Genomic DNA, 14,840 nt, shown 5'->3' with positions numbered 1-14,840 from the left:
ACTGTGGGAGGTTGACATCCCCAAAGACATAATTACTGGACTTTTCTACAATGCTGAACAGAATAGCTCTCTTAAAACTATGATTGGGTGTGTTTTTGGATATGATAGGCTTGGGAGGGGGGCTAGTTGCCCTCATTCACTTTTGACTCTTAAAAAGAGCATTAGAACTTCCCACCTCCAATTGAATAAGCCCCATCCAATCTGAAGTTTATACAACCGTTCGTTCTATAAAACCTCATATGCCCCTGGGTATAACTTACAACCCTTGCCTCTGGGGGGTTATGTCCACCCTGAAGGCATTGTTGTATGCTCTATGGGCTATTGTCAACAAAATGGCTATCTAAAAATACTGATCAGATATGTTTGGGGAAAAGAGGGTATCAGGGAGGGGGGACTAGTTGCCTTCCATCCCTTTGGACTCTTAAAAGGGAACTAGAACTTTGTATTTCCAATAAAATGAGCCTCCTCTAAAGATCACACAACTGTCCCTTCCCTAAAAAATCTTATATGCCCCCAGGGTATAACTAACAACCCTTCCCCCAGACTCTGGGGGCCTTGTTGTGTGATTTTTGGACTATATTTTGAACAAATGGCTCTTTTAAAATTTCCATCTGATGCATTTGAGGAAAATAGGACATAAGGGGAGGGGGGCTAGTTGCCCTTTACTTTGACTCTTAAAAAGGGCACTAGAACTTCTGATTTCAAATCCAATGAGCCCCCTTCGAAGTTTATATGACCACCCATTCAATAAAACTTTATATGCCCCTGGGGCATAAATATTAACCCTTGCTCTGAGGGCTTGGGGGGTAGTCATCCTCAAAGACATGATTACAGGACCTTTCAACTATGCTGAACAAAATGGCTATTCAAAATTTTGATTGGATGGGCCTGGGGAAATGATTGATGGGGGGGGCTGGTTGCACTCTAATCACTTTTGACTGTTAAAAAGGGCACTAGAACTTATAATTTCCAATCCATGAGCCCCCTCCGAAGTTTCTACAACCACCATTTCCGTGACAACCTTAAATGCCCCCAGGGCATAACTAGCAACCCTCGTCCTGAGGGCTGTGGGGGGGGGTTGTAATCTTCAAAAGACATAATTACTGGATCTTTTAACTATGCTCAACAAAATGGATATCTAAAAATTTTGATTAGATGTATTTGGTGAAATGATGAGCGTGAGGGTCTGTTTGTCCTCTAATCACTTTGTGTATTAAAAAGGGCACTCGAACTTGCAACTTCCAACCAAATGAGTCCCTTTCGACGTTTCCACGACAACTCCTTATAAACGAAGTAGCTTGGTCTACCCCCCCCCCCCCCCAAAAAAAGGAGTATATTGTGCTGAAATCACTCTTTAATTAGGCAGCGCTATTGCATCACTTATAATACTAGTTGTGTAAAAAAATAGGGGAAAGATACATCCAATAAATTATAGAAGTCAAACAGTTTGTCATAACAAACTGTAAGTAGAAAGCCCTAGATCAATAGTAGCCTAACCGAAACTCTAAAAAGCGGAATTTTTATATCAATAGATCATAGGCAGCGCAATCGCGCTGCTTAAGTAAAGAACGATGTTGGTACAATGTATTATTTTTTTTTTTTTTTTTTTAGACTAGGGCACTTAGTATCAAAGGAGTCGTCTTACAAACCTCGAAAAGGGCTCATTCGATTGGAAATTGGAGCGGCTAGTGCCCTTTTTAATAGTCGAAAGTGATTGGAAGATAGATAGGACCCATTTCACGCCCAACTGTTCCCCAAACACATCCAATCAAAATTTTTAGATAGCCATTTTGTTCATCGTAGTTGATTTCCAGATAGAAATTATGTTTTTGAGGAGGACACAGCCCTCAGGGAAAGGGTTGTAAGTTATGACCTGGGGGCATATAAGGTTTTTATATAGAAAGCACTGTCGTAGAAACTTCAAAAAAGGCTCATTCGATTGGAAATTCAAAGGGCTAGTGCCCTTTTTAATAGTCGATCAATCAAAATTTTGGGATCAACGTAGTTGAACGTTCTGAAAATTAGGTCTTTGAGGATGACCCCCCCCCCACAGCCCTGAGGGCACGGGTTATAAGTTATGCCCCGGGGGCATATAAGGTTTCCATAGAAAGCGTTGTCGTAGAAACTTTAACAAGGGATCATTCGATTGGAAATTTTAATGGCGGGTGCCCTTTTTAATAGCCGAAAGTGATTGGAAGGCAAATAACACCCCTTCCACGCCCACCATTTATCCAAACACATCCAATAAAAATTTTGAGATTGCCATTTTCTTCAACGTTGTTGAAAGTTCTGGAAATTAGGTCTTTGCGGATGATAACCCCCTCAGAGCCCTCAGGGCAAGGTTTATAAGTTATACCCTGGGGGCATATAAGGCTCTTATCGAAAACTTTGTCATAAAAACTTGAAAAAGGGCGCATTCGGTTGGAAATTTAAAGGGCTAGTGCCATTTTTGATAGGGGAAAGTAACTGGAGGGCCACTAACCCCCCTCTCACGCCCACCTTTCCCCCAAACACATACAATCAAAATTTTTAGATAGCCATTTTGTTCAATGTAGTTGAAAGTTTTGGAAATCAGGTTTTTAAGAATGACAACCCCGCCCCCTCAGCCCTCAGGGCATTGTTGTAAGGTATGCACTGGGGGCATATAAGGTTTTTATAGAAAGTTTTGTTGTAGAAACTTCAAAGAGCTTATTTTCCAATGAGAATTGAAATGGCTTGTGACCTTTTTAATAGTCGAAAGTAATTGGAGGGCAACTAACCCCCCTCTCACGCCCACCATTTTCCCAAACACACAATCAAAATTTTGATATAGCAATTTCTTTCAACGTAGTTGAAAGTTCTGGAAATTATTGCCTTGCCCTCAGGGCAAGGGTTTTAAGTTATGCCCTGGGGGCATAGTTATGCCAAGGGTTGTAAGTTATGCCCTGACGTTTTATAGAAAGCGTTGTCGTAAAACTTCAAAAAGGGCTCATTCGATTAAAAATTGAAAGGGGGAGTGCCCTTTTTAATAGTTGAATGTAATTGGAGGGCAATTAATCTCCCTCTCACGCCCACCATTTCCCCAAACACATCTAATCAAAATTTTGAGATATTAATTTTATTCAACGTAGTTAAAAGTTTTGGAACCTAGGTCTTTTAGGATGATAATCCCCTCAGAGCCCCCAGGGCAAGGGTTTTAAGTTATACTCTGAGGGCATAAAAGTTTTTTTAGAAACTGTCGTCGTAGAAACTTCAAAAAGTGCTCATTTGATTGGCAATTGTAAGGGCTAGTGCCCTTTTTAATAGTCGAAAGTGAATAGAGAGCAACTAACCCCCCTCTCACGCCCACCATTTCCAAACACATTCGATTAAAATTTTGAGATAGCTATTTTGTTCAACGTAGTTGAAAGTTCCGGGAATTATGATTTTGAGGATGACAAACCTCCCAAACCCCTCAAGGCAAGGGTTGTAAGTTATGCCCTGGGGACATATAAGGTTTTTATAAAAAGCATTTTAGTAGAGACTTCAGAAATGGCTCATTCGATTGGAAATTGAAAGGGATAATGCCCTTTTTAATAGTCGAAAGTGACTGGGGGGCAACTAGCCCCCCTCTCAAACTCACCATTTCCCCAAACACATCCACACAAAATTTTGAAATATTCATTTTGTTCAACGTAGATGATAGTTCTGGAAATTAGGTCTTTCAGGATGACACTCCCCCCAGAGCCCCCAGGGCTAAGGTTGTAAGTTATGCCCTGGGGCATATGAGGTTTTTTTATAGACAATGTTGGCATCAAAACTTCAAAAAAGGTTAATTTGCCACGAAACTGAAAAAGCTAGGGCCCTTTTTAATATGATAGTTAAAATCGGCGACAGCGTGAATCTCCCCTGTTTTATACTAACTATTTTCCAAAACACATGCAATTAAAATTTTGAGATAGTTATTTTGTTCAGCGTTGAAAGTTCTGAATATTAGGCCTTTTAGGATGATCCCCCCCCCCATACACCCCTCAGGGCAAGGGTTGTAAATTATGCGCTGGGGGCATATAAGGTTTTTATAGAGCGTTGTAATAGAAACTTCGAAGGGCTTGTGCCCTTTTTAGTAGTCAAAAGTGATTGGAGGAAGACTAACACCCCTCTCACGCCCACCATTTTGCCAAAAACATCCAATAAAAATTTTGAGATAGCAATTTTGTTCAACGTAGTTAAAAAGTCCGGAAATTATTTCTTTGAGGATGACAATCCCCCCACAGCCCTTAGCGCAAGAGTTGTAAGTTATGCCCTGGGCGCATATAAGGTTTTATAGAAAGCTTTGTCGTAGAAACCTCAAAAACGACTCATTCAATAGGAAATTGAAAGCGCTAGTGCCCTATTTAATAGCCGAAATTGATCTGAGGGCAGCTAACGCCCATCTCAAGCCTACCATTTCCCCAAACACATCTAATCAAAATTTTGAGATATAGACATTTTGTTCAACATAGTTGAAAGTTCTGGTCTTAGGTCTTTGCCAGCGTTGTTGTAGAAACTTCAAAAAGGACTCGCTCAATTGGGAATTGAGAGGGCTCGTGCCCTTATTAATAGTAAAAAGCGACCGGAGGGCGAATGCCCCCCCATACCCATCATTTCCCCAAACACTTCCGATCAACAGTTTGGTATAACAATTTTGTTGAACGTAGTTGAAGGGTCCGGAAAATTATGTTTTTGAGTATGACAACCCCCAACAGGGCCAAGGTTGTAAGTTATGCCCTGGGGGAATATAATGTCATATAGAAAGTGTTGTCGTAAAAACTTCAAAAAGGACTCTTTCGATTGGAAATTGAGAGGGCTACTACCCTTTTTAATAGTCAACTTTAATCGGAAAGAGAATCCCCCCCCCCCAACGTCAATCATTTTTTAAAACACAGCGGATCAACATTTTGATACGGACATTTTGTCCAATGTAATTAAAGGATTTAAAATTTGTGTCATTTAGGATCACAACCCTCCCCGCATACTCCTCAGAAAAAGTGTTGTATTTTATGCCCTTGGGGTACCGTATATAACGTTTTTATAGAAAGTTTTGTCGTGGAAGCTTCAAAAAGAGGTCATTCGATTGAAAATCGAGAGGATTTGTGCCTTTTTTATTAGTCGAAAGTGATCAGAGGGCAAATGTCTCCCTACAGGCCTATCATTCCCCCTAACACTTCCAATCAAAATTTTGATATAGCCATCGTGTTAAGTCTATTAGAAAGGTCTGGAAATTACGTCTTTCAGGATAACAAATCCCCCCAGCCCTCAGAGCAAGGGTTGTGAGTTATGCCCTGGGGACATATATGGTACATATGGACAGTGTGATCATATAAACTTCAAAGTGGGCTCATTGGAATGGTAATCAGACGCTCTAGTGCTCTTTTTAAGGGTCAAAGTGATCAAAGTGCAGCTACCCTCTCACCCCTACACACACGTCACATTGTCCCGAAATGCGTCTAATAGAAATTTTTCGATAGCCATTTTATTCAAAATAGTCTAAATATCATATAACAAAGCTTTTAGGGTTGAAACAAACCCCAGAGGTTAGGGGCAAGGGTTGTAAGTTATGCCCAGGGGATATTAAATTTTTTTATGGAAGGGATGGTTTTTTAACTTCAGAAGAGGCTCAGTCTTTCTCCCTGAAAAAGACTATGTCAATATAAAACGAACAGAAATCAATCCAGAAAACTTTTTGTACAAAATAAGTTTTTCAAAAAAGTACAGAACTCCATTAAACCAAAAATGAACAAAAATAGAATCAAATAATCTACCAAGCATGAAACTACCACAAATCAGTATCAATAAATAAATGAAACCCAAAACAAACAGAAATTAAAATAAGTCAAACTCAAAACGAGCAGAAATTAATCTGAGTAGGGTTCTAAACCCTATGCTTTCTAGAAGCTAGAATATAATATGTACTTTACTAAAAAAATTCTTTTAAATGTTTTCATTTTATAACTTTAAGAAAACAAAAATTAATTAAGATTTTAGGAATAAATATCAGCATATGAATATTAAACTGACAATGCACATTTTTTTTTCAGTAAATTCATTTGAATTTGTTTAATAAAGTACAAATTATATTCTGGCTTTTAGAAAGCATAGGGTTTAGAACCCTACTCAGATAAATTTCTGCTCGTGTTGAGTTTGACTTATTTTAATTTCTGTTTGTATTGGGTTGCATTTATTATTGATACTGATTTGTGTTAGTTGTATGCTTGGTAAATTATTTTGTATATTTTGCCAGAAGAAAGATCACGGATGCGTGTTTATTTGCATGTTTTTTTTTGCTTTTGTTTTTTTCCAGAGGTGATCGTATCGACCCAGTGGTCAGAGAATATCGGGAGAAGGCTCATTCGAACGGAAATTAAAAGTTCTAGTGCCCCTTTTAAGTGACCAAAAAATGGAGGGCAACTAGGCCCCCTCCCACGCCCCGTTTTTGCTCAAAATCATCCGATCAAAATTTTGAGATAGCCCATTTGTTTAGCATAGTTGAAAGGCCGAATAACTATGCTTTTGGGGATGTCATGACCCCCCACAGCCCCTGAGGAGAGGTCTCTAAGTTACAAAATTTGCCCATTGTTTATGCATAGTTTTTGTTATTGGGAAGTATGCATACATTTTTCGGGTGGGAGGGGGGTCGAATTTTCTGCTGGTGGGATTTTCTATGAGGAGTGAAGTTTTCAGGGGGTGAATTTTTCAGGGAAAATTTACACTGGGGGAATTTGTCTGAATTCCTTTACAAAATTCTTCTTATGCCTTGCTTTCTCTTTGCCGATTCAATTTTACGCATGGAGATGTTAAAGGTAGTTGTCTGGGGTAAGTTTTCACCAGGATGAATTGTCTAGAGAATAAATCCTCGGGGAGAAGGGATTTTTTTATGGATGTGTAGCTAGATGTCCTGGAATTATTTAAAAAACGATCAAAAATTAAATTAAAAAAACAAGTTTTTTTAAGTGAAAGTAACGAGCAACATTAAATGAACAGAAAGTATTACGTATATGAGTGGGTTGCTCTTCCTCAACACCTCGCTCTTTACGCTAAAGTATGAATTATGTCCGAATTCTTTAAGAACGACGCCTGCAACCCATGTTTAAGTAGAACAACAAGAAGCCTTTTTTTCAAAATACAAAAAAAAACTTTAGCGTAAAGAGTTAGGTGCAGAGGAGGAGCAACCCCCCTCATATAGTTAATAATTTCTGTTCGTTTTAAGTTTTAATGTTGCTCCTTACTTTCAGTTGAAAAAACTTGTTTTTTTTATTTAGTTCAAGAAAAGGGTGGTATAAAGCTATGGTTGTGTGAGCCAACATTCAACAAATACAGTTTGTTGGTCAATAAAAATCAATATACTACATATAAATATAACTGGAAAGAGAAAATAAATACTAGCCTACTTTAAAATTAGAAAGTCCTACCTTATGTTAGATTTCTTGCAAATTATTAAAAAAAAAATATAATAATGTGATTCTGCTTAGGTATGTAGGAACTTTTTCTTCTTTTTTTTCTCTTACTACAGATCTATAAAACAAGAGTCTTGTAATAAAATAACTCTGTAGATTAATTCAAGAATCTCAAGTGAATAAAAATATCATTTTTTCCTTTTTTTAATGGGAGATACATGTATAATAAATTTTGGGGTAGCTCATATTTATTAAAAGAAGAAGAAGAAAAAAAAAAAAAAAAAAAAAAACAACAGTGTAATGCTCCTTATGGTTTTCTATTTCTCCTTAGATCCAGAAAAGAAGATCAAAGAATGCAGTTGTGATAGATGTAAATTAAAGGATGGACTCTTAGAGAAGCAAAAACCTTTGAAGAATTTTAGACAGTATGTAATGTGAGTAAATTTTTTGATTTTCCATTAGGTTTTGAAATAAATATCCTTTGAGTACACACATGTGCTTCTTTTCTTTTTAAACCAAAAATCCATCTTTGAGGCGATTCAGTATGACTTTTAATGTTGTTTTCGTCTGTATCCTTAGTATAGAGTTGTTCTTTTTCCTGAAAGCAATCAATCTTCTCCTCCATCTCTCCCTTATTCCAGTAACAGTTTGCAGTTCTCTTAAACGGGAGCTAATTATCAAGTTTATTAGGTAAATTTAGTTCAGTTTCCATATTTCCTTTATTAAAGTTTTGTTTATCTTACGCTTTCAAGTCTAAAAAATATTTGTAATATTATATGTTGACAATTGTGGATCTGTCGTTGCTCTCAACGGGAAGATGTGTCACAATTTGCAGCATTTTTGCTTACTTCATGTCTTGTTCAGCACACTACCATCATAAATGTAGGTCTCTTGAAATTTTTCAGGGTCTGGAAAGATTCATCTGGAGATGATAAGGATCTGAAAAGTTCATCTGTTCAGGCCGAAATGTAGCTAAAGCTCTAAAAGATACTTTTTGCTTGCTTCTATTTTTACCCTCTTTTTCTTTAATGGTACAGATTTTCTTTGAGAAATTTTTAGTGCTGTTGAATTCCCAAATAAAATCATTCAGCCTAGCTGAGCTTCCCAAAAATACTAGTGGGTCTCGTTGTAACTAAGCCCTATATGATCATAAAAACCACTTTTGGCTTGAGGTGTTGCTAAAATTGATGCCAAAAAACTTGGACAGATTGTGTTAAGTTTGAGTATGGCTACTATTTTTGAAATCTAGGCCAGATTGCTATTAAGTTCTGTGAACCTGCCTCATAGGGTGGAGTTCAGTTTCAAACTATCTATCAGGGCTGATTGATTTCTTCAGGGAAATACTAGGAAGTTATATAAAAGCAGCAAGAGGGTCCAATTTTTTTTCTTGTTTCAGAAAGAACATAGGACTGGTTAAAATGCTATTGTAGTTTTTGCACAAAGATTATTTATCATTTGTTGTAATTCTTTCTTGTTTTCTTATGCTTATATTAAGCCTTACGCAATTCAACTTTGCCCTTTTGACAGGCTTGTGCAAAAAAAAAAAAAAAAAATCACAAATAGTGTCTTTTTTTCCATACTTTTGTTTCAGCAGTAGGGTGTTGCAGAAAGACAATCTAGTCTCTGATTTTTTGTTTATGAAAATTTCAAAAAACTCAGCCACATTGCGCCATTTGATGTGATTTTGGCTTGTCATTTTGATGTGGTGTTGTGATGTTTTACGTCAGCGTTTTAATGAATTCGACACTGCTTTGCAGAAACTTGGAAACCTTAGCCTCCACTCACCCTTTTATTTTTTATTTTTTCAATTTTTTGGTCATGATGGTGTTTATCCTTAAACCTCATTTGTGGGAAAAATAGGAATAGTCTCAAAAGCTTATAACCAGCCCCCAAAATGGCATTCTTTGGCTACAATTCTTTTTATATTTTGATAATATCTCTAGATTAAAAAGATTGTTGCCAAGATTAATTCCAAAAGTACATGTTAATATTATTGCATTAAATCAAATCTTAATTAGTTAAAAATTTTGCCATACTGTAGACTCATACTGTTGATGACTGCACAAAGGTTGGAACTTCTGACTTGTTGGAGTAAATTTTTTGATTAAATCACATTTGACTGGATAGCCTAGGAGCTTCTGAGTCAAATTACATTGGTGGGACAGATCACTCCTTGCCAAATATTTTCTTGAATGTGTGCACAGATGTTATTTTAAAAGGTTATTCCTCAAATTAACCATCATGACTCCAAAAAAGTTATTATAGGCCCTTGTATGTAGTATGTGGCTTGGGGACTGGCTTAGTATATGCCCCCTAGTGTTTTTATTGCTATTCAGCTGAAAAGGGTAAGGTGTGGTATGCAGCCCAATTATTCTGATGCTACCCATATAACTGATAAATCTGATTATGGATTTTTTTTTCCCCTTTTAGTCAAAGTATACTGATCTGTGGATGGCTACTTTTGGTATTTGTTGCCTATAAAGCTCAGCAGTTTGACTATGAATATGCTAACTTCGATCCATATGATATCCTTGGTATAGATATTGGAGCATCAAATGCTGAAATCAAGAAAGCTTATAAGAAAAAAGCCCTGGTCTATCACCCTGACAAAGAAACTGGGGATGAAATGTTATTTATGAAGTTAACAAAAGGTGAAGATCTATTTGCTTTGACAGTATGAGTTTGATTTATTATTATTATTATTATTAGGGCAGAATATTAATAAGAATCAACAAAAAGTTAATCCCAAAAGATAAAAAAATATGTAAAAAGACGATTAAAGGCAGACACCATTGAATCCAATGACAATAAAAGATTTTTCTTTTACTTTGTATGTTTCTAACTTTATCTGAGTTTTAGATGGTTAACTACTATGTAACATTCTGCTTGATGTTCTCACCTTTTGCAATTACATTAATCATAGATGTAGACAAATCTGAACCTGAGCGGAGAGGAGGATCAAATGATTCTCGAAAGGAGGGTGGAGTCACAAACACAAAAAAAACTTCATTAGCAGGCGTTAATTTTATTAATAATCTTGGGGAAGAGTAATTTGAAATTTCAGTGGAAATATTACGTTTATTACAATCCAAACCGGAATAGTGACCTCTGCAAAATTGAAAGAAGATTTTTCTATCAACGCTCTGTTAGTAGGGATCTATTACCAGTTGTCCACCTCGAAAAATGTAATAACATCAAACACTCTGACTGAAAAAAGCTACTATTTTAATGCATATAACCTCCCAATCCAATGCAACATCTAGAGGGAGAATACAGCCATGATAGTTCTTTAGATCAGGCCCTGTTGCATGCACTCTGAAATGTAAATACAACTAATCTATGAGCTGTAATCTGACCCCAGAGCATTGTGACAACTTTAAATAATCAGGTGTGTAGTATTCTGACTCCAACATATGGGTTTAATACAAAAAAAAAAAAACTAATTGAAAAATCTTGAAGTAGCAACTGGAAGAAGCACATTATAGTTGGATGTACAAAGGACAAGAGATGATTAAATTGGATGGTTCAACCCTCGAAGTGCATTCTAAACCACAACAAAGCAAAATCAAGAAGAAAACAAACGATAAAAGAGCAAAAAGAAAGGCATAGGAGAGTTACATATCAAACTTTAACGGAAAAGTACCATAGAAAAAATTCCCCAGTTTTATTAACCAAACGAGCGAAAAAAAGATCAAGTAGTAATCAGGTCCCAACAATCAGACCGAATCGGTGAAGCCGTGACGCCTAAGAATTTGATCCATTTGCCAATGACTTTAGCAGCAAGTAGATCAGAGCAAGCAATTCGTTTTAGGATAACAATGAAAGAAACCTGTCATTAAGATTCAGAAAGGAAGTAATGCTGCCAATATCTTGTCATGACGTACATGAATCGGTAGGTGAAGTCAATGAAACATCACCTGTGAGCCGAGACAAGACTAATTATACATTGGTGAAAGAAACTGGTAAAATTTTCAGAAAATCTTCAACGGCAGTCTTGAAGGGAAAACGTACCCAGTGATGTGGACGGCAGAACAATAATTACAATTATGAAACAGGTCAAAGCACCCAAGTACCTAATTTTCTATCAAATAGTTTCTTTACTACCACTGGCATCAAGGCTAATAGTGAGAGGGTCCCTCCCCCCTCTGCCATGGAAAATTACGCCCCTGGATGTTAGTGTTGTATTCTTGCGTAATTCTAATTATTCAGTCACTGCTTTTTTTTTTACCCAGTTTACTGCCAAATAATGACGGTGCTTGTCTTTTGCTACGACAATCAGGAAAGTTACACTTTCTTGAGCTCCAGGATGATAAATTTTTCACATCATTTTCTTCTGATTTTTCAGACATGTTACTTATTTTTAAACCTGGCGCCCGTAAATGTTAAAACTTCATACCTGCATCCAACGGCATTAAAAGTTGAGTTCTAGAACTTCTTAACTTTTTAGACCTATGTGATCGTATGAGTTTCCAATTTAAAGATTCATGTTTCATTCTTAGTGTTATTGACACATTAACATTCTAGATTACATCGAAAAGCTTATCTCATCAGATTTCTACTACTACTGCTACTAACAGCCGCTATGGCACCAAGCTGTCTGACACCCATACAACTACGCATACTCCTCCACCCTAATCTATTAAAAGCCTTACTCTATACCCCCTACCATGAACTTTCCCCTTTGAATCCTTCCTTATGACCTCTTCCCACCCTGTTAGGGGACGGCCTGCTTTTTGTTTTGCCCCAGATGGATGGTGAAAAAACACAATCTTCGGCAATCTTTCTTCCTTCATTCGGAAAACCTGGCCTGGCCATTTCAACCTTTCGTTCATTATAGTGCTTACCTTAGACCTTAGTACCTCAAGTGCCTGCAGAGATACCCAAGGCGCAAGTGAGTAGCCGCCAATGCTCCCTCGTGTGGGCCATTTTATAGATGATTGATTTTCTCGTTACCCATCCTGATCGGTTTTTCCATCACCCAACATCACCTCCTAACCATCGCTATTCCTTAGTCTAAGCAACTTATCTTCTTAGTATTAATTTTCAATCTATTCTTGCTCCGTGGACTCTCAAAACTTCCAAAAATTCATTCATTTTTCTTTTCTTTATCTGGGACACTCAAATTATCTACATAATCTAAATACAGGAGACTTCCCGTTGGATTCCATGCTCTGTCCTAGTCTTCGCCTTGTTCCCCAGGACAAAGTCCATCAAAATGATAGGACAAGCCAAAACCCTGCTTAACTTTGATTTAATACCAAACCAACTACTAACCTCGCTTCCCACCTTAACTTCAGTTCTTTCACATCAGATTTTCCTGCAAATTACCAAAGACCATAATAAAAGGCTAATAAATTATATGTATGTGCTTCTTTAATGTGTACATGCCCTACCATAGTTCAAAATGACAAGGGAAATATAGTGGGTTTATTTATCTATTGTGTCGCATGTGTCTCGTTAGTGTACTTGCTTCTCTTTTTTTCTTTTTTTTGCTAATTTTCCTCAACTCACTGACCTGTTTGTACTTTAGTAACACAACACTTGTGGAATTTGTGAGCCATTTTTTGACCACTCCTGAATGTCCAATCACGTCAAAGTTTTGTCAGAATGTGCAATTCCAATGATAGTGTAATATTAGGATATTAAATTTTTTCCTCTTGTATATTCCTCCTCCCAGTCCCCTTAATATTCTTGATAAATCGTTTATCGACTGAAATTAGAGACCCCTGAATGTTGAAAGCCTTGAGATAAGTGGTAGGAGTTTCAAAACACGTGGTTAAGCGTATTGTGTTGCTAGTTCTAGATGAAATATCAGACTGGTAATCGAATCATAAGTAGAAAAAACGATATGCCGCTATAATGGCTTCGCTTTGCGTCAGAAAAATTACAGTGATAATTTTTATTTGTATTGTTTGTGCAATAATACAACATTCAAATTCCTCGCCTTAGTACCTCTTGTGTAAAGAAAATCTTTGAATGTTAGTGAAAACGAGGGGTGCAAAACAGATTGGTTTCCCGTGAATTGATGTTTTTAACTCATATTCTTAAACTCACCAACAGTTTTCATTTATGAGTTTATAACTTAGACCAATTTGATATCTATGTTCTGTAAAGCCCAATTGTTTTGCACCCCTCGTTTTCACTTCCATTCATAGATTCTCGAGAGAAATTTTTTTTATCTTTTAATGCATTTTGAAAATAAGTTTCAACGAATAATTATTTGTTTATTATTTTTATTTTTATTGTCGCTACTCAATGAGTTCAGGGAGGTCCTGCCTGCTGCCCACTAGTCACCCGAGTAGGCAACCACCTGTACCCTTGGAGTAAGTTGCAGGCAGATAGGGGACAATCCACATTCACTTGAGTTGTGTTTTCATCCCAATTAATTAATGACTTCTACATGAGCTTTTTTCAAGTTTGTGCAAATTTTCTTTTGATATTTTCTTTTTATGGTTGTTTATTTATTATTTATAGATAAAATAGGATTAATACTGAAAGATTTTACTACTTAAGTTTCAGCTCTTAAAAATGTACGGATTCATTAAGGACCTAATATAGATTTGTTGTAAATACATGATTTGTTTGATTTTCATTTTTAGTGTGTTTTGTTTGTTTTTTTTCCCTTTTTGCTTTTCTCTCATTTTTTCTTTAGCTTTATGCGAGATGTATGATGTTGAATATGCTGTTATTGTTTATTATTGTTTGTCGATAATATATGGATAAATATCTAATATAAGCATCATTTTATTTATATTTTGAGTTTATATTTCTTACAATGTCTGTTTCTCTCCTTTAGCTTATGATGCGCTAACCGATGAAACTGCAAAAAGAAACTGGGAGCAATATGGGAATCCGGATGGCCCAAGTGCGATAAGCTTTGGAATAGCTTTACCCTCTTGGATTGTAGAAAAAGAAAATTCAATGCTCGTTCTACTAGTCTACGTTTTAATTTTTATGATTGTTTTACCTGTTACCGTGGGTGAGTCATTATTATTAGATCTTTAAAAAAGATCTTTATTTTTTTTCTGTAGTTGGAATTAAATTCCCCGAAAGATCTTGGGTCATACAGGTAATAAATATAAAAAGCCAAATGCTTTGCAATTAATTGAATTCATCGTAGTCTATTCTGAACCTTATTATCAAATGATTGGAGGGATCGATACCAATCGGGTCCATTGCTTTATTGATTACTTAAATCTATTGGGGCCAAAAAAAAATCCAGTCCCAGAGCTTACTAATGAAAAAAAGGAAAAAAGAATATAAAAGCAATATTGGTTCCTTAAATCCATTTACTATTTCCTTGGTATTGCAACAGATTACTGTTGCACATTATTTACTTGTACCATAGAGATAGTTTGTAGGGTTTGGCGATTGAGACATGCGGCGCCCGGAACCCAAATTAGACACTTACTTTTTAATTTGTAAGTTGCTGTTTTAACATGGGTTGAA

General features: G+C 36.5%; 1 protein-coding gene across 1 annotated transcript in view; it reads left to right on the top strand.

Annotated features, from left to right (window-relative positions):
* The window catches only part of LOC148955442 (translocation protein SEC63 homolog), a 105,247-nt gene that overhangs the window by 12,385 nt on the left and 78,022 nt on the right, over positions 1–14,840 (top strand). The window contains exons 2-4 of the mRNA XM_089102269.1: positions 7,723–7,825; positions 9,822–10,042; positions 14,188–14,370. Of these exons, the coding sequence (XP_088958395.1) occupies positions 7,723–7,825; positions 9,822–10,042; positions 14,188–14,370 (507 nt within the window). The remainder of the gene's footprint in view (positions 1–7,722; positions 7,826–9,821; positions 10,043–14,187; positions 14,371–14,840) is intronic.

Source organism: Artemia sp. Qi Xiang Cuo, chromosome 2, assembly GCF_049724085.1.
Source record: "Artemia sp. Qi Xiang Cuo chromosome 2, ASM4972408v1, whole genome shotgun sequence".
NCBI lineage: Eukaryota > Metazoa > Arthropoda > Branchiopoda > Anostraca > Artemiidae > Artemia > Artemia sp. Qi Xiang Cuo.
The sequence above is the reverse complement of the archived record's forward strand: the minus strand, read 5'-3'. Positions and strand labels throughout refer to the sequence as shown.